The sequence below is a fragment of the Thermobia domestica genome, chromosome 5 (assembly GCF_964235325.1).
Source record: "Thermobia domestica chromosome 5, izTheDome1.hap1.1, whole genome shotgun sequence".
NCBI classification, from domain to species: Eukaryota; Metazoa; Arthropoda; class Insecta; order Zygentoma; family Lepismatidae; genus Thermobia; species Thermobia domestica.
The window spans coordinates 318,370,066-318,394,052 of NC_137458.1; the positions used below are offsets into that span (position 1 = coordinate 318,370,066).

At 38.2% G+C, this 23,987-nt stretch overlaps 1 protein-coding gene across 4 annotated transcripts in view; it reads right to left on the minus strand.

Moving 5' to 3' along the window:
* The window catches only part of enok (histone acetyltransferase enoki mushroom), a 129,533-nt gene extending 106,934 nt beyond the window's left edge, over window positions 1-22,599 (minus strand). For 3 of the 4 annotated variants that reach the window (XM_081760497.1, XM_081760498.1, XM_081760495.1), the window contains exons 1-2: window positions 22,315-22,582; window positions 20,511-21,491 (exon numbers count right to left, since the gene is read on the minus strand). In XM_081760497.1, coding sequence (XP_081616623.1) covers window positions 20,511-21,302 — 792 coding nt within the window. In that variant the 5' untranslated portion in view covers window positions 21,303-21,491; window positions 22,315-22,582. Of the gene's footprint in view, window positions 1-20,510; window positions 21,492-22,314 lie in introns of all 4 variants that reach the window. The other variant, XM_081760496.1, reaches the window with a different exon arrangement.
* Between the last annotated feature and the right edge of the window lie 1,388 nt (window positions 22,600-23,987).

Here is a 23,987-nt window from a genome sequence, read left to right on the forward strand (position 1 = left end):
CAATATGCTTTCTGCTTTCGTGAACATCGTTAAGTTTCTTGTTCATCTTAAAAGTTTCTTTCGATAATCAATTCGGTTTGCACTGAAGTCACGTCAAATGTTGCCTCATAGGTCCATAAATTTTCTAGGATTGGAAAATAAATTGTTGAACTATACAATATTACTTACTGAAGCCGAGAACATCATTCGGTGAATACCGTAATTTAAAAAGGGGAAGGGGCTTAAATGCCTGTTACAGGACCTAAATACGCGGTTTAAGACAACAATGCATTATGGTACGAAAACGTACCATGGATCCTAAAAGGGTTTAGAGAACAGGTGGCTCAAAGGTAACCACTTATACGAGGAGTTGCTTTTTTTTATCTTACGTCATGTGAGTTTGTGCTGAACAATCATGTATGCGGATTTTCTAATGTTTTTCCCATTTCCTCCTACATTCTCATTTTACCAAATATTTCATAATCATCCACTTCCATTACTCGTCCATCTCTTTTAGCCTGTGGGGCGCAACCGTTGGACGCAATTTACAATATTAGTTCATTTTTTAGGCCAAATAAATTTGATTCCACTTTTCTTCTTATTTTGTACCCTTGGAAAACATTAAATTGACAATAATAATGTTAGAAACCTGCTAACAGTTCATAAGGTTCAAAACGCATATCACGTGGTTTCAGATCAATGCTGCTGCTAAAAATTTTAAACAAAAAAGGAAAAAGTGCAATTGACTTTTTTTTTTTTTTCAGATAATCGGGTTTAGTTGTGACAGTCAATTACAATGATATGACAATAAATGTCATTAGCGCAGACAAATTTGTTGATTGTTAACCAAATTATGCGAATAAATTCGTGCGTGCTCAACATTCGTGCTCACACGAAGAAGCGATCCACATTGGATTGCATGCTACCCAACTAGTTAAAAAAAAAAAAAAAAAAAAAAGGTTTATATATTTGATACAAACGTATACAGCTGTCATATACTAAAGAACTGAATAAGTGATACTATTTACTGTACGGTATCATCATGGTTAAGGTTCGGATCTCTATAACATGCCATATTTTTACCTTAGCATCTTTTTTTATGTCTAGTTAAATAAAAACATGTTTCTTACTCTTGTGAACACGAAAGTACGGTTATTATTTGTCATATAAATGCATATTTGAACCATATTTTAGATTTAACCCGTCAACGCCCAGAGTCACCTACAGGTGACACTACTTCAAAGGCGTTTTCTTCCTTGTACAGTACGTCGACTTCGAAACTTTTTTGTGTGGTGATGCAACATATACAGGTAAGTAGCTGGTGCTACTGTGGTTCACTAGGACTCTCTGGTGGACGATTGGTGAACACGACGCCGCCTTTAAATTAGTGTCACCTGTAGGTGACACTGGGCGTTGACGGGTTAAGTAATATTTGGCCCCAAAGTGATGTAAAATCATATTTTAGGCGAACTTCCATTTATTGCTTAGAAATATATTAGCGAATATTGCTAAAGATATTATCTAAAACTTATTTTAAGAAATATCTATCTCTAGCTTTCTCCGCCCGTCCAATGATACTTAAAGCGCAGTTTCTTTGCTATATATCAGTGGGAAGTGTTTCCGTTCACATCAGGAGAAACTTTCAATACACGAGAGATGAATGTAGTACTCAGAAAATACTGGTAACCCACATTAGCTACCTCCTGAAATCATCATTGGTATTTAGGATATTTTCTTTACACTGAACATTCGAATATTTTTCAAGTATGAGAGATATCTGATTCCAAATATGGGTCCTTTGGAAGAGATGCGGGTGGCCAGATTTATTGAACAAGACTGTACATACCTAATGTTCCACAATTTTTAACAGCAAGGAATAGTACCTCGAAATTTCTATTAATTCATTACTTGGAGTAGGTCGTATAACCTCATGGACTGAGTAAATTGTAAACTGCATTGGAACGAACATAGAAAAAATCCAGAACCCACTGGAGATCGAACCCGGGTCGTCCGGTTGGAAATGCCTTACGATACCTGATTTACTGGGTAGTTGCAAAAGGAGCCCAACATTCATATTTCATAAGTGAAACAATTATTCATTCCACAAGAAAGAAAAAAAAAACTACGTTCCTTTAAAATGACATAACTGCAAACAGCGGGTTCTTTCTAGCATCTGGTGAAACAGAACAGGGTACCATTCATCTCCTATATCTTAACCCACTAACACCGTAAATATTCTCATATAAATCCAGGGGACTACCTAAAGTGAAAAGTTTGCATATTCACCGGTCCTTGTCTAACATGTTATGTCTTGACGTGCGAGTTGGACGCTTTTATATACCATTCATAAATGGTGATTTCTTAAGTTCTTTATTTCCTCCCCCTCCAGATTTTCAGAATATGTATTTCTCACGATTAAAATTTCAACGAAATTGTTCTTTGAAGGAAAAACAAACGCTGCTTAAGATTTTACAGATCAATAAAGATCATAGATTAGTTTGTTTCTTTTAAATGCCCTACTCTTAAATACAAAAAGAACTTTAACTCCTTCAGTGTGGGTGGCGTATATATACGCTTTCATTTTGCTTTGGCTATTTTGTATTGCGTATGGCGAATATACTTGCCCATAGTATGAGTAATGTTATCCCGACAATATTTAGCGAGTTTGCGCTCAGCTGGTTTCAATTGTTGCTTAATTAAAAGAAGAAGACGAAAAAAAGAAATTAAAATAGAGTTTGGGCTTCGTCAAATATAGTTTTCATTCTTTGTTTTGTTTGAGAGCAGACAGTACAGTAATGGCTTCAAAACGATATTTCAACGATGCTAACATCGAGGAAGAGTTATCAATTAGTGACTTTGATGTAAGTGATTTTGAAACAGATTTAGAATCAACATCCAAAGTTCTAAAAGAAAACTACACTTCTTACAGCGGTTCGCATCTGAAAATTACGCACTGAAGGGGTTAAAAAAAATTAACACCCAGAGTATTTCGGAAGACACACGGGTTCAATGGCAGAAGACTTATCTCTGACGTGGAGGGCCGTGGTGGACAGTTTTCCTCAATTATGATTAGAAATTAGATTTCCATGCTTTTGGCGTCTATGGTCGTATTAGCCCGTCACGTATGAGGGATGACGTCCTCTGCGATCATATTAGCCGAAAAAAAAAAAAGAAAAGAAAGATAACATTGGGGAAGGAAGGAAAAGGCATGGGACCTATATATTAGGTACCATTCCAGCATTTGTCTGGTGTGAATGAGGAAAAACCAGAAAAATCTCACTCAAAATGACTGACCTGAGAAAGTTACTTTTTCGACCGAGTGTCCCCACTGGGAATCGAACCCGGGACCGCTCGCACAAAGGACAAGACTGCCAGCGACTCCGCTACGCGGAGCCACACGGTTTTCCTAGGGTTTTCCCGTTTCCTTCCACTTCACTTTCACCAATTCTTTCATATCATTCGACTCCTATAGGCTAAAGGGTATAACCGTCCGAAGTTCAAGATTATTTTAATATTTAAGGTTCGACCAATTCTTAAGCAGGTGAAGATATCCTATTTGAAAAGATTAACATGTCAGCGCGTCACGTAATTCCTGATGTATGTCACTACTGTGACTGCTTGGCGCTAGCATGCAAGCAATTTAACAAATTTAAAATTATTGTGACAATTTAATTTCAACGATGTAACAGTTTAAAAACTGGGTTGTTTCAATTTATTTGAAAATGCTTAATGATCATCTTGAACATAGAATTCTTTGCTATTCCTTCTTAAGACAAAAGGTCGTATCTTTATTCAGATTTGGGCATTAATAATTGATGTACAACCGCAAGTTAGTTAATCAGCAAACCTCTTTTTTTTTTTTTTTTTTTTTTTAATAGAGCTAGTAGTACACAAAGAGTGAAAAAGTGAGTGAGTGGTCTGGGACTCGAAGCCGGGTTCTCCGACATACCGTGGCGATGCGTTAACCACTACGCAACGCAGTTCGTTTTCCATAACAGCCACACACTCTTCCACTATCGGTGTCTGTGCTCTCCACCCAGATCACATGGCTTGTACCACAATCTAGCTGTGTCACAATCCAGTGTCAAAACATTGATAACAGCTTTTGATGGTTTAATTTCATATATATTAATGAAAGGAGTAAACAACCGAATTTCCTCTGTAGATGCGAGTAACATACAAAGGGAGGAGAGTAAAAAAGGAACAACTGAACTGGGACCGGAACCCGGGATCTTCGGCAAACCGTGCCGATGTGTTAACCACTAAACTCTTAACCCTTGTCCGGGCAAGATATTTTTGTAAAGCAGACGGGCAACTGGGCCTTACCAACTCGATATGTTCATGACTAACTTTGGCTAACGATACAAGAATTCAGAACTTTATGTCATCGAAATATTTATCATTATTGAGAAATTCGGAGAAAAAAAAATGTAAGCTACTGGGCCTGGGAGGCCCCGCTTGCCCAGATAAGGGTTAATCATAGCTTGAACCTATAGTGTACAGTAGACCAATGGCTCGTGCACAACAACTAGTGTAATTAAACCAGTTTTACCAATTAATAACATCACACGTTTAAATTTCCTCTACCCTTCTAACATATTTGTTACAAACTTAGGTATAACTAAACTGTTATTTTTATAAACAGTATATTCACCCAAGTGACACTATTTCCTACAGAAGAAAAACCATAACCCAGAACATTTAACGATCACCTCAACTCAACAGCTGCTTCCTGAATATACTGCTGTGAGATAATAGGCGATGACAGTGAACAAGCGTTTTGAATTCCTACTCTTGCAAATAAACACGAAATTTTCAGTATTTATAGTTTGTAAGCACGCAATTCAAACTTTTTTTTCTATATTACAAATTCTAAATTTACGTGGTTTCGTATTACTCTTGAGGAACAGAAGGTCGTGGGAAAGGGGTTGTAAAACTTAGCCACCGTGCTATCCCCTATGTGGGCTAGAGAAGACATTATAACTAGGTAATTTAAAGGAATTCTGTTCGATCCCAGCTCGGCTTTGTGGAGGACAAAAACCGCGTACGTAGGTTCCCTCGGGGTTATCCTACTATCTTGAGTAACATCCTCAGTCTTCTGTAGCCTCCTTATAATAAACGTGGGACGTTAAACTAAAAATCATCTTGATAGTAAAATAACCGCAATTCCTTCTGTGTCTATTATGAATTGGTTACTTTCCATCGTGGTATAGCGCATGTCACTTGAAGATGTACGCCACAAATAATACTAATACTAAAGCCTCACATGAAGTATAGCCTTAAGATTAGCTACACTGCAATTGTATAACTGTCACTTTCAAATTATCAGCTAGTGTATGTAGAACCTCACCACAAAACGGTAATTTTGGAACACTCGTTTCCTTAGAAAAGGACTCAAATAAATAAGTATATACTTATAACTAGAAAATTCTTTACAAGCAAACATTCTTCAAAATTAAGCGTCTCGCCGATGTTAGCAACAGGATTGATTGTTGAAATCAGATTATAACAACAGGGTTGGTTGATGAAATTATGCAAATAAATTAGTTAATAGCAACAAGATTGACTGTTAAATTGATCCTGATCAACTAGATTATCGCAACAAGATTGATTGCTGAAATATGTCAGTAAATTTATCACAAAGACAGGATTTCTTTAAGGTTGGTGGTTTAAAAAAAAAAAAAAGTTAATAAAAAAAGTGCTAGAGAATATCTATCAGAGTTTTGCTTATTTAAAATAAATAAAACTGGCCACCTTTTCTTTAAAAGGCAACCGTACTCTCACAATCGTTCTTGGGACAATTTAAAAATTTGCTGTTTGATTTGCTTTCGCTTATGAACAAACGACGCTACACATCCGCCTCGGATCGCTGAGCAAAATGTGTCGAAAGCAATCGTTATATTAAACTATGATAATACATTCAATAACATTCTGGAATGGTTTCACACTTCCGAATGCAACATACACCTTGTATTTCATCTGTATTTGTGGCCAGGCTGAAAAGCGTCCACTAGGCCACCGTTTCCTGCTCGATGACAGCTGCTGGTTCGTTTCAAAAGCTCTCGGACGGCTTCATTGTTTTCCCCTACCCCCACCCTCCCAATACGTAACCAACTGGTTTCAGAGGGTCCAACACTCTTCCGTTTCGCTAGCACGCTGCTCGCCAGCCACGCAAAGGGTGATGCACGATTTTTTCTTTTTAACGAACACGTGAAAGTTGTTTAAACTAAGCTCGTTTTTAGCGGTCTAGTGGCAACATTCTTCAAAGAATACAAACAACGCTGCACAGTGGGACGAAATGTCGAAAACGTGGACAAAAGTCTAATTATTCTGCAATTTGGACGAAACTTGGCTTTTTATAGTAACTGGCCGTGCTGATTACGAATATGATGTCAAAATTGCAAAATTCAAAATGGCGGAACCAATATGGTGGACATTATTTTTGAAAAAATCGTGTAAATAAGTCCAATACGTGTAAATATATGTTTCCAAGCATGCTGATTTCGAATTTGGTGTTCAAATTTCAAAATTCGAGATGGCGGATTTGATATGGCGGGAAACATTCAAAAAAGTCAAATCAATAAGTCCAAAATTTGTATTTACATGCTCTTGAGCATGCAGATTATGAATTTTATTTTACAATTGGGGAATTCAAAACGGTGGATGCAATATGGCGGTCAAAATTTTTAAAAAAGAATTAATAATCAAGTCCGAAACTTGTGTTTATATGTTGATAAGTGAGGTGATGATGAATCGTACAGAGAATGTTCAAAATTCAAAAGGATAAATAGTTGATACAATACGACAAAAATTAGAAAATGAGTTATATATCTAATAATTTGCACGAATATCTTCCGTCCTTCTGCGTTTAGATTTATCTGAAATCTTATCAAATTCTGCTGGTGGTCGTCCAGTTGCTTTACGCTTTTCAGTCGTCTTGGTCACAGAGAAGTCTAGCTTAGCATCCAGCCATGATTCGTTTTTCGTTAAGAAATAATCTTCCCGGCCCTTCGCCTCACAAAATTTAGTCTTTAGTTTGGTACATAACACTTTAATAGTCGACTTCATGGTTTCCGGTATTTTAACAGGATGCCCACTCTTTTCACTTAGAGACTTTTCCAGATTCTCAACTATGACGATGATGTCGCACTTTAAATGCTTCTTTATTTCCAAAAAGATTTCTTTTCTGGAATACTGCATGGTATTAGTGTCACTAGCAGAAATTGAAAAGAAAATGAAGCTTTCAACATCATATCATAACATACAATCAATAGCATTAGAAAACGGAATAAAATATCGCGTAATTATTCACCAAAAATTTCTACTTCTGTATATCAATTTTGCAATTTACTTCATATTGGGCTCAACATTTAGAATTTTCAAATTTTGACATCATATTCGTAATCAGCAAGGTCAATTACTATACAAAACCAAGTTTCGTCCAAATTGAACACTATTAAGAATTTTCCTGCACTTTTAAATATAGATATGAAAAATTGAAATATTGCAGCCGTGTCTCCATCTGTTGTTCTTTGACGGAATAGAAGCTAGTAGAAGGAGTTTGTCGTTTTATCTTGAAGTTAATATAGCCTAGCTTAGAAAAAAAAGGGTAACTGAGTGGAACTCCGTGGAACTTTTAACTTATCTCTTGCTTTCAACTAAATTATATGATTTTTTAAAATTATTTTTCAATATAATTCTTAATTCAAATAACAATGGTTTATACATCATATAACAAGTGACTATGCATTTATAATTCAGTACGTACCTTGCTGAACACCCTCCATTTTCAATATTTGGAATCAGTGTTGACTGCAAACTTGTATCCACGTTTGAACATGCACTTTATTGTTCGTGGATATATCCTAACGCGACACTAATAAACGAACTCCACATTTGACCTGCTGCGTCCCTTCAACAAACAACAGCTGACCGATCCCATTGCCGGATATCAGTAGTGCCAACAATACTCTAGCCAACCCAAAAGATAAAAATCACTAAATCGAACCCTTAATTTTTGGACTTTTGTCCACGTTTTCGACATTTCGTCCCACTGTGCGCTGCCTCGTAACTCACTCCTCACTTTAAGTGATAGAATTGCGGGAAGACTGATTCGCTCTTTATACAATGTAGAACTTTGTATTATTTGCGACATACGATCACCTGATCAGTCTGTGTTTTCTTTTCTCAGTGTACAGTCTTGTTCAAAAAGTTTGGTCTCTCTTTAGACTAATTACGTAAATCAAACAAAATTAATATTCATTGTTCAATTCAGATAAATTTCCGAAATACAGCGAAATCTCTCTTAACTGACACCTCCATAACGGACCCTATTTTCAGAATTTATCTCTGAAGGTTCGTCTGTTTTCATAGCTACTTCCTTCGTAATATGTCATGAAAAGATTAGGATTTAGATTTCTGGGCTGTCGGCATTGTAGGCCATTTAGCCCGTCACGTACATGAGGGATGACGTCCCTCGGCGAGCACACGATTCGATGAAAGAGAAGGAAGAAAGCGACCTGAGACTTGTAAGTTAGGTACCACCCCGCCACTTGCCTGGTGCGAATGAGGGAAACCCAGGGAAAACCACACTCAAGTTGGCTGGCCAGAAAAGCCTTTACACTTCTTCGACAGTGTGCTCCCACCGGAAATCGAACCCGGGACCTCTCGCACCGAAGGCGAAAGCGTTAGCGACTACGCCACACGGAGGCCCATTCATGAAATGATTCGTCCATTTGATATAAACACAGTAATAACCTCTCAACCTGTACATCTTTTTATTTGGATATGATTATTATTATTATTTTCGGACTCGGAGGAACTCCTATTTGTTTCTATGCATTTAAACCCCTGTAGCCTGGACACTCCACAGCATTTTCATCCTACTTTCCCTTCTTGAAATGGGAAGCAGTGGAAAGATAAAAGTGAGATTAAAAATTATAATCCTTGCAGAAGTAGACTAAAGAGTGAATGATTTACTTCATTATCAAAAGCAATGGCTAAACGGTGGTTCACATTCTTTCGTTCGGGAAATTTCGTAATCGGAATGAGTAACCAATCACAGGCTAAGTGTATGATATTCTGGCAAAAGCTGAGCGAGATCTTCATTTAAGCAGTGATGACATCGCCAATGACCTTAACAACCGTCACCGAACAGTGTCAAACCATTTGGGGAAAAATTACTACAAAGACATTCAAAACGTCTTGGCTATTTGCAACCCACTTCACTTCTTGATTAACTGGTTGCCGCACATTTTAGGCTAAAACTTTTTTCGTCAAGCCAATTTGTGGAGGTCTGTGTTCAATTGGCCCTCACACCGTGAGTTGAATTCAAATGGAGATAAGGCGAAGGTCATTTGTTGGTGTGGGTATATCCAACATTCTACCTGGTTGTGGCAGTTCAGTTACAACGTGAACTTGTGTAAGGACAGATTGAATATGGAACCTCCACAGAGCGCGTCATAAGGGCGTGTATGCTGCGCGAGTTCAAATTTGGGTCAAACGCCTCTGCAGCGGGGCGGAACATATCTCAGGCCTTTCGTGAGGGTGTCGTGATTACGCACAGTGCAAGGGTGGTTTAGCAAGTTTAAGAACGGTGACGAAACACTCACGAAAGACGCACCACGTGCCGGAAGACCAACAAATGTACAAAATGAAGATCTGCATGTAGCAATTGAGGCGAACAGTGGCCAGACATATGAGGAACTGGGGCTAACATTCAATGTGAGTGGAGAAACCATTCGGCACCACCTCCATCCACTTGGAAAGCACTACAAGTTGGGTCGATGGGTCCCACATAATTTGACTCCGGGCCAGATGGCTACACGAGCAGACACCTGTGTTTCTTTGCTGTCTCGTCTGTGGAAGGAGCCATTTCTGGACAGGATGCTGACATGTGATTAGAAGCGGGTCCTGTACGAAGCTACATGGCGCCATCATCATTGGTTAAAATCCCATGAACCGGTTCCACCAATAATGCAGCAGAAAGTCCTCCTGTGTGTTTGGTGGACTGCTCGCGACATCGTGAATTGGGAACTGCTACCGGCATCAATGCAACTGTCTACTGTTAGCAGTTGAGCCGTGTTCAAGAAAAACTCAAAACACTGGAGCCAGCACTTCTCAATAGCTAAGGGGTTCTCCCGTTAGGGGACAACGCTAAAGCCCACATGACTAGAATGGCCCGGGACACCATCCTACGCCTTGGATGGGAAACACTATTGCATCCACCATAACCTCCGGATATTGCACCATCCGATTACCACCTGTTCCATTCCTTGGACACACCTTAGAGGACTCCAGTTTAAATCCCTAGCAGAGGTGCAAAATGCACTTGACACCTTCTTCGCTTCAAGGAACAACAAGTTCTACCAAGAAGGAATCCATGCCCATCCCGAACGTTGGCAGGAGATCGTTGATACTGATGTGTACTATTTTTGATCTTCCAGGTACGTCTTAGGTGACATATCGATGCTCTAAGGTGATAGGTCAAAAAGCGACAGAACTTTCTTCGTTACTCTTATACATACTATATAAAACTACTGTATAAGTACTAGTATCTAGAGTCGGAATGTCAAAATTCCTTCAGATTATTGCTCATTTTATTCTAGTTTACAAAATATATAAAAATCAAATGGAATCCTTTTTGCTTCGTGGTCACTTTATTTTCGAATATAGCAAGTTCCGAAATTCGAAATGTCAAAATACCTTCAGATTCGTGTTCCTCGTGGTCTAATTTACAAAATATATGAAAATCAGGTGAGGTTCAGTTTGTTTCCCTGCAGCCGAAAAAGTCCATTGGAAGTGTGATCACAAGAAATATTTTTTTTAAAAAAAGTGCGAAGGATCCCAGGTCAGTATTTGTAATACACAAGTTCACATCAGTAGGCCTACTTACGGTTTAGATCCCCCCCCCCACACACACTTTCCTGATTTTAAAATCCGGCAACCCTAATTTAGCTGTGACTTGTACAGTCCGCAGCAAAAAATCTGCAACATGAGCATGTAAGTTTATTGTGAAACGACGAAGTCTTTTGCTCCAAAATGAGTGTGCAGGGGAGGACGCCGAGGTTTCTTATGGCGTGATTCGTGCCACTTAGACGTTATGCTGATTCCCTGGGCTATTAGGCGCAGCTTCACAGTAAACTTATATGCTCATGTTGCAAGTTTTTTGTTGCGGACTGTACAACCACCGAACTCTCTCTTTCGCACACTGCTGCACATATTACAATAATAATCTTGGAGCAAATAAAAAAAACAAAGTTAAAACACACACATAAATCAATACAATTGTCTCGATTGATAGATGCTTTCACAATTGTTAAAAGGTGTAATTAAAAACAGCAAACATTGTTTCTGCTTTGAAAAGAACAAACATGGTTTCGCTTATAACACCACAAACACGGTTTCGCGCGGCTTTCGCTTTCGAAAAAAGCTTTTGCGGTTTCCATTTTGAAATCCGCCTTTGCGGTTTCGATTTTGAAAACCGGTTTTCTCAAAAACCGAAAACGTCACAAAAATTCGACAGCACTACTCTCAAACCGTTGAGATTAAAATCAATGTCCCTTCTTCCTGGGCACCATATTATATATATATCAACGATATATAGAAACACATTCGTAGTAAGCCTCATGAATCAAGTCGGGTTACATCTTTGGCACATAGTGTCTAAAAAATGATACGTTAAAGGCACTAGAGCTGTATTAACCGTTGATGAAATAATACGTAATAAGCTGGGAGGAATCCTACAGTGAGATGAGAAACTGTCAAATACGCTGGATGCCAAGACGTGGATACAGGTCAGAACACACGAACAGGAGCCCTAAACTCGACAGAGAATAGAGAATACTTCAAACAAATGCCCACTTACTGTAAATCCAGTACTCTCATACAAGTTCATTATAATTAACTGTGACGTAAAAGAAAGTATGCAGAATTTAGCATTAAATCCAAAACAATCAACAGAGAACGGGTAAGCTACATCGGTACCACTACATGTATCCTGAAATTATACGATATTACTGTCTAAATGTTTTGTTCGGTTCAACAATTGAGCGCTCACACCTGAGGAGGCAGAGGGATCTACTATGCACTTAAAGAAAGCTGGAGTTTGACAGCTGGACAGAACACGTGATGCGTTGTTGACAAAAGCTCTCTTTAACACCAAAAACAACAGGTCTGGCGAAATCTTAGAACGTTTAACAATTCTAAATTATATAACTGTAATAATTATGGCAGGCTGATTTCCTACTTGGAACATTTAACAGAAGATTCAATGTTCAACATTGGCAACAGCGCGGCCAGTGACCCTTAGTTGCCTAGAAATAGTGTGAAAGAAAACTGCATTCATTGATGAACCCAACTGTTCGTCTTGTTTAAAGCGTCATCCTTCTTTAACCGCATAATAGTTCGATCCCAGACTACTGAAGTTAGTAGTGGACAACACTTTGTTCCTGATTTTCCGGAGTTATCCATTTCCTGTCACTCTTTCATATGACCCCCCCCCCCCCCTAAACATCGTTTATCTATATCATCCAAGAGCATAGTAAAGGTTACGATAAAAAATCCTTATTTCCTTCTAACTGACGGCTTTCTAAAACGTTAAGTCTTTTCCAAATGCTCACATGATCAGCTAAAACGTATTTCACTTAAATTTAACGGAGCATGAACGATCGTGTCAACATGTATCGTATTTTGAAAGGAAGGAGAAAAAAAAAAAAACATCTGCCATTGTGAACTCGGCGTTTCCCAAAGCGTGCGCTGGAAAACACAACACCCACGCTAACATTCCAGTCACACGTGCTACTGTTATGCTTTTTGGCTACAACAGAAATCAATGGTAAAAATTTAGGCATGCTGTATGCTTGATATTCATTTATACAACTTTTTTCTCTCTCTGAATTTTAGCAGTTTGTATAATTAGCGCTAAAAAGGACTCCCGTCAATTTTGAAAAATGTGTGTTTTTAAATTTTTTTAATTTCAGTTTACACTACATACCATACCAACTCTTGTCATTTCACCACACAGCAGAACTCTTAAGATCAATACTCTGTCTCGGATCAATATTTTGATTTCAAGTCGCAAATTTGCTACATGTTACCCTAAGTTCACCTCCCTCTCGGTTTATTTATTAACACGTCCAATTATATCTTCATTGATTCATTCATTCATTCATTATATCTTCAACGTTACAGCTACGTATAATGAGACAAACAGTCTCTAGAACACACACGTACCCAACATGGAGCTATAACACTGATTGTAAGTCGTCATGAAGACTTCTTATAATTTTCCGTATCAGCAATAAATTAGAATACATGAACATTATATACATAACTACGAGGAAAACAACGAATACAGATTTGAAGCAAACTAGCTGAAAAAAAAAAAAAAAAAAAGTTCTGCGCACGGAGAAAAATGCGGAAAGTGCAAGTGAACTCCATTCCCCGCTTAACTGAGTTGATTTTGAGTTTAACGTCCCTTTCAGCAAGATGGGCCCTACGTGAAATCCAAACATGAGTTCCCGCCGGGAATCGAACCCGGGTCTCCTACGCCAAAGGCGCGTACGCTAACCGCTTAGCCACGAAGGAGCTCTTCCCCGCTTAGGACAAGCATTTCAATCAAAGTGTAAGAGCGGCGGTGGTTCCGTGGTAAGCATTCATCTCAGGCACTGGGGTCCTGGTTCGATACCAGTTCCCTCCAAATGGGCTGTGTGGTGGAAAAATACAATGTGCGTGAGTTTTCTTGGGGTTCTCCCGTTTCCTCCCACTTCCGTCACCGAACATTATTTCTGCAACGCTAACACAGACCCATAGTGAAATTAACTCTTCAGATTATCATCATTCATAAGTCAACATGCTATGTTTGAAATATGATTTTAACAAACGAATCTCCAACAGATGACGTGAGAAACGATTGAAGCTTTCAGGAAACTACCGCACAATATTCTGGAGACATTTTATAACACTGAAAAGAGTTCGTGTACAGTTATAATACAGCATAACTAACTTGTATTGGTTGATCCACAATATTTGAATGAACTTCCCTCAAAGGAACATACGATGAGCAGTTCATTTAGAAGCTTACAAACGAAATCAAAACTTGATTGTACTTGATCTCTGAAACTTGAACCGAAACTGAAACTTGATCTCCTGCTAAATATGAACCAGGAGGTATGTTTTTCTAGTGCAGGATGTCCACTGAGTTTCATTTTCAAAATTCCAGTATATTCAGTATAACTATCGGCAAAATTCCTGTAACTAATACAATGATTTTTTTAAAGTTCTTTAGGAATAATCACACCCTTGATTTCAGGTTTGTAACTGCTTTACCAACAAAAGAATATTTTATTTTTAATAAATTTAGTTAACCTTGACTCTTGAAATACAATGATTTTTTAAGCACTTTTAAAGGGCCTCCCAACTCCCCTCACAGCCCTCCACTCCACCCATGGTTTTAGATGTCTAATTATAAAATGAATACAACTCTTGTTTTGGAAAAATCTACAATCTCAATGGCTACAAAATTGTTCAATCGCTACAAAATTGTTTCTAAGACTATTAAAACAATTACAAAAAAGTATTGTTGACAAATTACTAGTTTCATGATTTTTCCAGCATGTTGATCAAAATTTCAGAATATTTCGAGTATTTCCAGTATAAAAATTAAATTCCAGTATTTCCAGTATCAGTAGATACCCTGTAGTGAAAGACAGTTACATTCAAATTAGTTCCATTTGAGCTTGAAATAGCATTTAACTACTGACTGTTTTTAAGACGAAAAAAAAAAACATCAAAAGAATCGTATAAAAAAGGGGAAAAGTCCCACGACTATACCCTTGAGACTAAGGGAGACGATGATGGAAGAATTGCTGCAATAAAAAACCGGATGTAGTGCCCCAGAAAACCCACAAACACGATGTTGTCCACTACAAACATACTTGGTCGGGTATCGAACCAAGACCCCACGCACCAGAGGTAAGCGCTCTCCCACTAAGCCACGGTGTCCCCATGTATAAAAAAGTGAAATTTTTAACATCCTTACCAGTTTCTTAAAATGATTCTCACTGTCCCCCTGGCAACAGCTGATTAGTTTATCCTTTCCACGCATCGACCTTCTCAGTTCTCCTTGTTTCATGAGGAACTGGCAGGATGTATTATAGTCACAACATTAAGTTCAGAGTCCGTTCAAAACAAAGATTAAATTATACTTTCACCTTCGCTTTACGTGGGATTAAACTAAATACACTCCGGGTTTCCAGAGGCTAAAGTGAATATGTTAACCATATAGCAACGAAAAAGTTCAACTGCACCACAAATTTTACAGGCTGGGAATGAACCAAGGACCCCTAACGAAAGAGATGAGCGTTCTACCGCTCAGCTACCGAGCCCCTACCCGTTTATATATTCTTGCGCCATAGGTCGTTATGATATTAAAAAAAAAAAAAGTCCAAACCAGCAGCAAATAGCTGAATTGTAGTTTTTTGCAGAATCGAGTGATAATCATCCTGCAAAACCTCCTACAAAATAAGCAGGAGAAAAAAAGATAGGCCTTACAACAAAATGTGGAATCCAGGACGCAGTTAGTTAAGTGATCACACGCGGCAATTCAAGTGTCGGTCGCTAAACGCCACGCCCCCTTTTACTTTCATTCGAATACCTACAAGCATCCGGAACTTGATATGAGCACAAACCAAGTACGCTGGGCATCATCTCTTTTCACTTTACTCTGTGAAATTTTACCTATGAACACCAACAGCAGCCTTGGATAATAATGAGTACGTCCCGGGATCAATATCCACTATCCCATCATTTAACTACTTCTGTACGTAAAGTTTTATTCTGCTCAAACTCCGCCAACAGTATAGCTCTGCAAGCATGGCGATTCAGTAGTAAGAGTGCTAACCTTCGGTGAAAGGGGTCCCTGGTTCGATCCTAGGCTATATAAGTTTGTGGGGACAAATCGTGTATATGGGAATACTCCAATCTCCTCCCACATTCTCATGCACTAATTCTTTCATTAATCATGTGTCTGCTTAGGCTACAGGACGTAACAGTAAGACATAAATTTAATTTCAGTATCGCATGCAATCTGAACAGCTTCGTATACTGTGGAGAGCTTTAAGCTTACACGCATACACAATGTGTCCATCACGGGATTGTGTACGAATGAATTCACCGAACACTGCAACAAAATTCAGTGCATTCCAAGAACAGGCGAATGACTTAAAAAACATGAAAGTTGAATTCAGACAATACACAGGATGACCCTTACACAATACAGAGGAGCTGGACTAACGGTATATTGACCAAAGACAGACAACCCGAACTTCAGTCTGCAACGAAGCCTCGTACCACATATTCCTTCGACAAAGGCTTTTCCAACATTGTGCCTGAGTCACACAGTCAATGCACTCAGATGACTGGCCCTCCTCTGACCAATATGCGTCTGGTCAAAAAGCCCAAACGTTACTATCACGTACAGTTCCATATTTAGATATATTATACAAAGACATATTTCACGAGTAGCATTAATTCAAAAAATAAATATTTCAGTTTTACATCCCACGGTTAAGCGGTGCAGGCTAAAGGAGAACCCCGAGAAGAACCCACGCACACTGTGTCCATAAAGTCCACTTGGCGAGAGCTGAGATCGAACCACGGACCCCACGCACCAGAGGTAAACGCTCTACCACTGAGCCACCGCGGTCCAGGTTGAAGCTGAGTTAAGCGTCCCGTTCAACAACGATATAATATGAGACGCGGACCTACAGTTTAACGTGGGATCAGAACCACATGAGCTCCCACCGGGAATCAAACCCGGGTCTTCCACGACACAGCTAGCATCGTCTAGAAATTTAAGGTATTATCCTCTCAATTATAAGACATCTGTCGCGGATTCGAATCTAGTTCATTCATTTCTTCAACATCTTTAGCCTACAGACCAGAATCATGGAACACAAAAACTAAAACAACAAATGGAGTTTCTTCTTTCCCATCATCAATCATTTTCCGAATCAAATGACAGTACAAGATGGTACTATTTCTATTTAGCATTTCAAAAATAATATTAAACACAAACGCAAGATAATTAAGTTATTTCAAATGCAGTGGAAAATGTCGAAATCATCATTCAAAAGTGCAATGCTTCAATTTCTTTCTAAGGTTAAAACAGTGGTAAGATGACATTTTTGAACTCGATAGTGAAAAATAGTTCTTGCATTCAATTCATTCAAATGTACACTTATAAAATAAATAAAAATTATATAAAATGTAGCTGCTGGATGGAGGGAATTCAAATTTCTATCTCCCTACTGCAGAGCACTTTCTCTACCAACTGAGTTACTGTTTTGCATCGGGGTATCTGAATTCGGGCACCAGCTAACCCATCGGTAAAATATGTTTTCGCACAATACTACAAAAAATAAATAAATAAATAAATAAAAAGAATTAAGAGCTGTCTACCTAAATCGGCGGTTCCCACTATTCCTATCTTTTGTAGCTTTTACCAATTACTTTTCACCTAATACTAATTCTTTCACTCAAAGGGGAAAAATCTGTAGGTTTTAAAAACATGAACTAGATTAGCAATCCAATTTCTGGACTTTCGGCACCTATGGTCATGCAAGCCCATCACGCATGAGTGTTCATGTTCCTCTGCAATCACACTACCCGGAAAATTGGGAAGGAAGGAAGTGGCCCGAGACCATTACGGTATCATCCCAGTATTTGACCGGAAAAGAACGAGGAAAACGTCATTCAGCATGGCTGCCCAGAAAAAAAAAAACTTCTACCCTTTTTCGACCGACTGTTCCAACCAGGAATCGGATCTGGGACTGCTGGCACCAAAAGCGAAAAAACATGGAACGGTGTTTGGAAATGGAGCTACTGCCACCACCTGCTATTTACATTGTGAAAATGAAATGAAATTTTAATTTTACGTCGCATCAGTATCCATTGTAGGCTAAACGTGAAAGGTAGTTAATAAAAGTGAATTATTATAAAAGAATTGTTGGAATGAAAATATAAGAAGAAACCAAACGATGTCCATCACACTCATATCGGATGATTGAATCAGGGATCCTTCGCACAGGAAATGACCGCTCTATCACTGGACTACAACACTCAATCTAATCCTTATGGTTATCCATTGTTCACACTGTAAACAAACGTTAAAACTGTCCTTCCTAGAATTACTAATTATTCCTTGCATATCCCAGGTTGGGAAAATTTAAAACACTATGAATGGATAAATTACGACATAGCTGAAATAGTTACTCGCTGCGCATACAGAAATCACACGAAACGGTACGTACAAGAACGTTCAAAACAAATATAGTGAAGATTCTAAAACATTAGCACAAAGTGCCTCTATTTAGTATATATAATGTCTAAAAATCAATCACTTAAGTGTATTTTAAGATATTTGAAAAACAATCATTTCACTTACGTATAGTAAAACTAAGTTCCGAAAAAAAAAAATCATCAGTAATACTTGAAACTGAACACAAGGGGCGGAGCCATACAAGAACCTAAATTCTAAGGCTGAAAAAGAATGTTAAATTAACATAGTACGTTCTTCCGTTCTAAGGAATTGACTTAAGGGTTTCAGTGTGCTCTGCCACTTTCTTCAGAACACCTTAAAATTGTTGAACTAGACACACTATTGGGTTCCTTTCCCTTGTGGAACTATACTAGAAAAAATAGAACAATCTGTCACGAGTTTCCATAAAAGAAAAACACTGTTCCTATAGTTTCCAAAGTTTAAAGTTTTACTAAATTTTCCATCTAGGATAATTTCAGAGACGAGAAATCCAACAAGGTATGCAGTTTAGCAATTTTAAAATGTTCTGAAGAAAGTGGCAAAGCACACGAACTCTTCAGTGAATTCAATAGCTTGAAACAAAAGGTAAGAACGAGCCATTTAAATTATGTATTTACAGCATCTATCAGTAAATATTGTTGTATAGCATAGTTTATATGTGTAAACACCACACAACACCGTTTATCCTGGATAATAAGTTAAGGTATCTGAAAAGAATAATGATGGTAATAATGCCTTTGACATGACATGACACATCGAAATACTGTTACTGAAGATAAATAAAACAAAAATTTAAAAATTGTAAACCAACACTGAACTTACACACAAACAGATGATACATTTCCATGTTCTACACACAGGAGCCTAGTGACTGGATATGAACCACACTACTTGGCTGCATTAGTAGCATTAAAGAAACCTTCCAATCATTTATTATAAACCTGTTTACAAGATATTCCTGTACCGAAATCAAAATGTTCATATTTAATTTAATACCATTTTTTAAATTGCACAAGGCTGTGCTGCTTTCCACAGAGGATGCATCTGAAGTGGTACGACTTTTTAAAAAATTCTATACTTTGCTCTCAATTTGATAAACGTTTACTTTCGTACTATTACCAATAAAATAATATAAAATAATCTTGGTTTTCTTGCTTTACTGCAGACATTAACAGAGGCATATGTCCAATACCTTAATCATGTTTGAGAAAGTCATAAATCACGGCATCAAATTCCTGTCAGTCTCTTTTGCTTTTGTCTGTTATTCGTACAATGAATGTTAAAATTCTAACGAGTGACTTCGGAAGTACCACAGAAAACAGTGATAAGAAGTCCTTCCATTAACAGCTGAGAAATACGTCAGCACGTTATGAATTCGTTCAAGTTTCTCACTAATAAACAGTATGCCAGTCAGTTAGTCTAGCAAGTTCTAGGATACTATTTATTTATATTACTACCAAAGAATAAAACTTCGCGAAAATTATTTCAAATGAAATGACTATCAAATGACAGCACGTCCATCCCCTCCCCTACGAAAAAAGTGAAAAGGGGATTCCCCACAGCAGCGATTTCAATGCAATTTCTCCCAGAAACTTAAAGAAAAAAAAAAAGAGAGAGAAAAGAAAAACAAAAGCTACTTAACGAGATGTGTAAATACCAAACTTTTAAAAATCAATAATTAATGACAGGAAATGAAGAATTAGCTATTACGTTTCTCCCACTCGCCCTGTCAACTTGATCAGCTGATCGATCTCTTCATTTAATAATAAAGGCATATACCATTCCTCAAACAAGATGAAAAAACGGTTTCTGGCCCCATTATTGACATCCTCTTCATCAACACGTTTATCACATGACTAAATATATCAATCTTTGTGGAGATATTGTACAGTACAATACTATGTTCAATACAAAATTCGAATTTCTTAGTTTCCAAGGTTGCACGCTCATTTCTACTATTTCATAAATATTTAAAAATTTACAGAAAAATATTACAATCTCGAAATAATTCAGTAGTAGAAAACACGCCGCAGCTGGTAGTCCCTTTACCTGCTAAATGTTTGAAAAATGACAGGAATGAATTACGTTAGCATCCGCTACAGTGTGATTTCGACTTGAAAAATATTCTTTCGAACTAATAGTACAACAAACATATACACACATGAATACACAACATTCAAACAATGCACACCATTTTATCAAAAGACCTTACCTTTGGATGATGCTTCTGAACATGTGAGTAGACATGTTTCCGGCTGTTTGACCCTCTGTTTCCCGCCGATTTCTTCGTCGATGATGATGATGGCGAGGGTTGTGATGGAGGAGGTGGTGGAGGAGGGGGTGGTGGTGGGGGCGGAGGGGGAGGAGGAGGCGGGGGAGGTGGGGGCGGAGGGGGAGACGACGGGGGTGATGATGACGACGACGACGATGACGATGAGGACGAAGAGGATGAAGACGACGATGACGTAGACAACGGCGAGGCAGGAGATGATGTTGGAGGTGCAGGGGTCGGTCTTGGTGCAAGGCGAAACAATCGTCCATCTTGCACTATTTGCTCCTTCGCCACTGCGCGCTTTACAGAAAGTCTTAACAATGATGAGAAGTCAACTTCGGAACTTAACTCTAACGCATGAGACTGTCGAACGTACTTTTCAATATTTTTCAACGTTGACCCATCCCTCTCACTAAGTTCACGAATAGCCTTCACGATCACTTTCGATAGATCAGTGCCCTTCGTCACTTTCAGCTGTCTGCTTATCACCCCAGGGTCTTTATACGAACATTGGCCCTTATTATAAACTTTGAGAATGGCCCCATCCCGCACAGCGTGTTCCAAATGTTCAATAATCACATCCTCGCGGCAATGGTGTGTCTGTCGAATTGCATGACATATCCGTTCCAGAGATGGTCTCTGCTTTTGATGCCGAATTTTATGAATTGCATCAAGAATCCACTTAAGCCATGTCCCATGGCTCATAGAACCACTGTTATCATGATCTTTCATGTTTATATTGGCCTATGTGGCCAGATGGAGACAAAAACACTTGTCTATGTAACACTAGATTATCACAACACTCGAGCGCTCACATGTTGTTTCACACTGTTTTGTACCGGCACCGGGCGGAAATCACTGGAAGACTCCCGCCTCCTGGCCGTTCGTTCCTTACTGCCTTCACTTTCACACCTTCGCCACCTGCGAACAAAAAACCAACCTACATCAACATCCCACATATAATAATACGATCCTCACATTAAAACATATGTTCCAAAAGCTTGAAACCTGGCACGAATAATGTTAAGCAAATACCGAAATAGATATATCGCAATATTAGTCGAACAATGTATACTTCACGATTGCTTAAATAACTATCATCGTAACAGAAATGACCCTACCGCATAAGCTACAGTTAAATGATCTCAACATTAGTACAAGGCCGAGGCTGTGAACTCGCGAGCCGGGGACTGGCTGCTCTCCCTCCGCCCGATGCGGGACGAAAGCTGTACTCCTCGCATGCCGATACTACAAACCTACTGCGCCGTATTGTCACTGAAATACTTCGTACATTAAACGTATATTCTTAATCACCTACAGCAACTATGTAGCACAATTGTTAAGAATTGGAATCGCATAAGCTTATTTAAACCGGTCATAACTACTTGGAAAGAAGTACAGCGTAAAAACTAAGGCCATTTTAAAAATTATATAAATGCTTCCACACTTCTCCGTTTTAGTCCGCCATCTTGGGCGGAACGTCGCCCGATTATGATTATTATTTCAGCAACCAATCACTCTCATACCTAATACTTTTATTGTTTCTCCTTCTATTGTTGAAAAACGAAGTATAAACTACATAATAAAATTATACACAAAACTCAACAAATATACAACGTGAAACAACACATGAAAAAATGAACGGATAGCAGTTGCTTTGCTACCCAATTTCCTTCGGCACGCGTGCAAAGATATTCAATTCGTATTTTACTACTTTAAAAATAGTTAAGTATGATTATAATACCTTAACAATGACTGTTTTGGAACTGTTCTTTGTTCACACACCCTTCAAAATACCCCACCACTTCACACTTTTCTTCTGTGATACAAAATCATAACACAAACACTGGAGATCACCAATTGAACAAAGATTACCACTTCTGACAAGATGGCTGCCGCGCATCCAGACAGCAACGTAGGCCAATTCACGCAGGAGAATTTGGAATCCAATCTCTTTTGCCCATTACAAGAATATTTAGCGCGAAAAACTACGAACGTTCAAAGAAAAACACACCACTAATGACACTTTGGCTGTAAGACTGTTTAAAAATAAACATACAGTATATATTCACTGTATCTTTGTTCTCCTAAACATACACCTCGGGTTTGATTACGTCATATAACCTTTTGGCGGGTACTTAGCTTCACAAAAGTAAATTTGGTACGCTTAATTTGATTGGCTTCTATAGTTTCATGATGCATTATCATTGGGTAAGTTCTTCATATTAGTAGTAAGGACTTCGAGTGTGACAAGGCTAGAAATTGAAGCCAAAGGTGCGTTCATGTAACTAAAATGTTTTTGTCTTGCGCGTGATACGGAAGATAAATGAGCAATGCAACTTGTAATACTGCCCCAAATGACACAAGCATTTGAAATACATCCAGTGATGCAAAACAAATTATTTTCAGCTTCTGTTTGACTGTTTTAAAATTATTGCTTAATGAGGTATCGTATTTATTTAATTCTTTCTTTTAAATTTTAATAAATATTTTACTCGATAAAAAGTAAGAAAAAAACATTATAGTATTCTTTTTGTTGCTAATTTACAACAAAGAGAAGTTATTTTTGTTTTGCGGCACTTTGTTGACGGACACATGTTACATATTGAGCCAAATTGCTACAAAGAACTATGATTATTTACATATAAAAGAAAAATATCTAAGTGATTTCATCCAAAATTATTTACTGAATCATTCATTACTTAATTTTTAGACGTTCTGTACTGTTATATATAGTATGTTGATACATTCGAAATTGGGCTTACGCTTCAGTTTCTTTGAATTATAATGTAAATCACGCGTACCAAACCTAGCCTATAGGTTAAAAAAAAAAAAAAAAAGGATTGTAAACAATAACTGCTCACGAAAGAGTAGGTTTATAGTTCTTAAATCAAAGGAGTTCACGCTGCACAATTACCAAAAGAATATTTACGTTACCTATTATATTACAATGGCATCAAAGGGATTCCCCGGCCCGCCTTCTATTTAGGCAGGGTTGCCAACTACATGAAAACGTGGGGACTCTGTGATCCCAACTTCCAATTTTAGTTTGCAAATTTCAAGCATGGTGGTAAAATGAATAACCTGTTTAAAAGCTTTTTAAGGGAGAACGGGGAATGAATTGTAGTCTAAACTTTAGTAGGAAGACACAACTTCATTAGAAAGACTTCAATTGACTTGAGAATTTTGGGTATGATCTGACCCCTTAGCATTCGTCTGAGCACACAGCTAAATAATTAGGATAAGTCTTCTGCAGTTTCTACCAAGCATTTCGTATTGTTAACCATTAAGTTAGATTTGACATGATTTTGAGTTTAGTATCCCGTTCAGTAGCGAGGCTATATAAGACGTTGACCTATAGTTTAACGCAGGGGCGGATCCAGGACGGGCTTCTGGGCGGACGGTGGGTTGTAATAC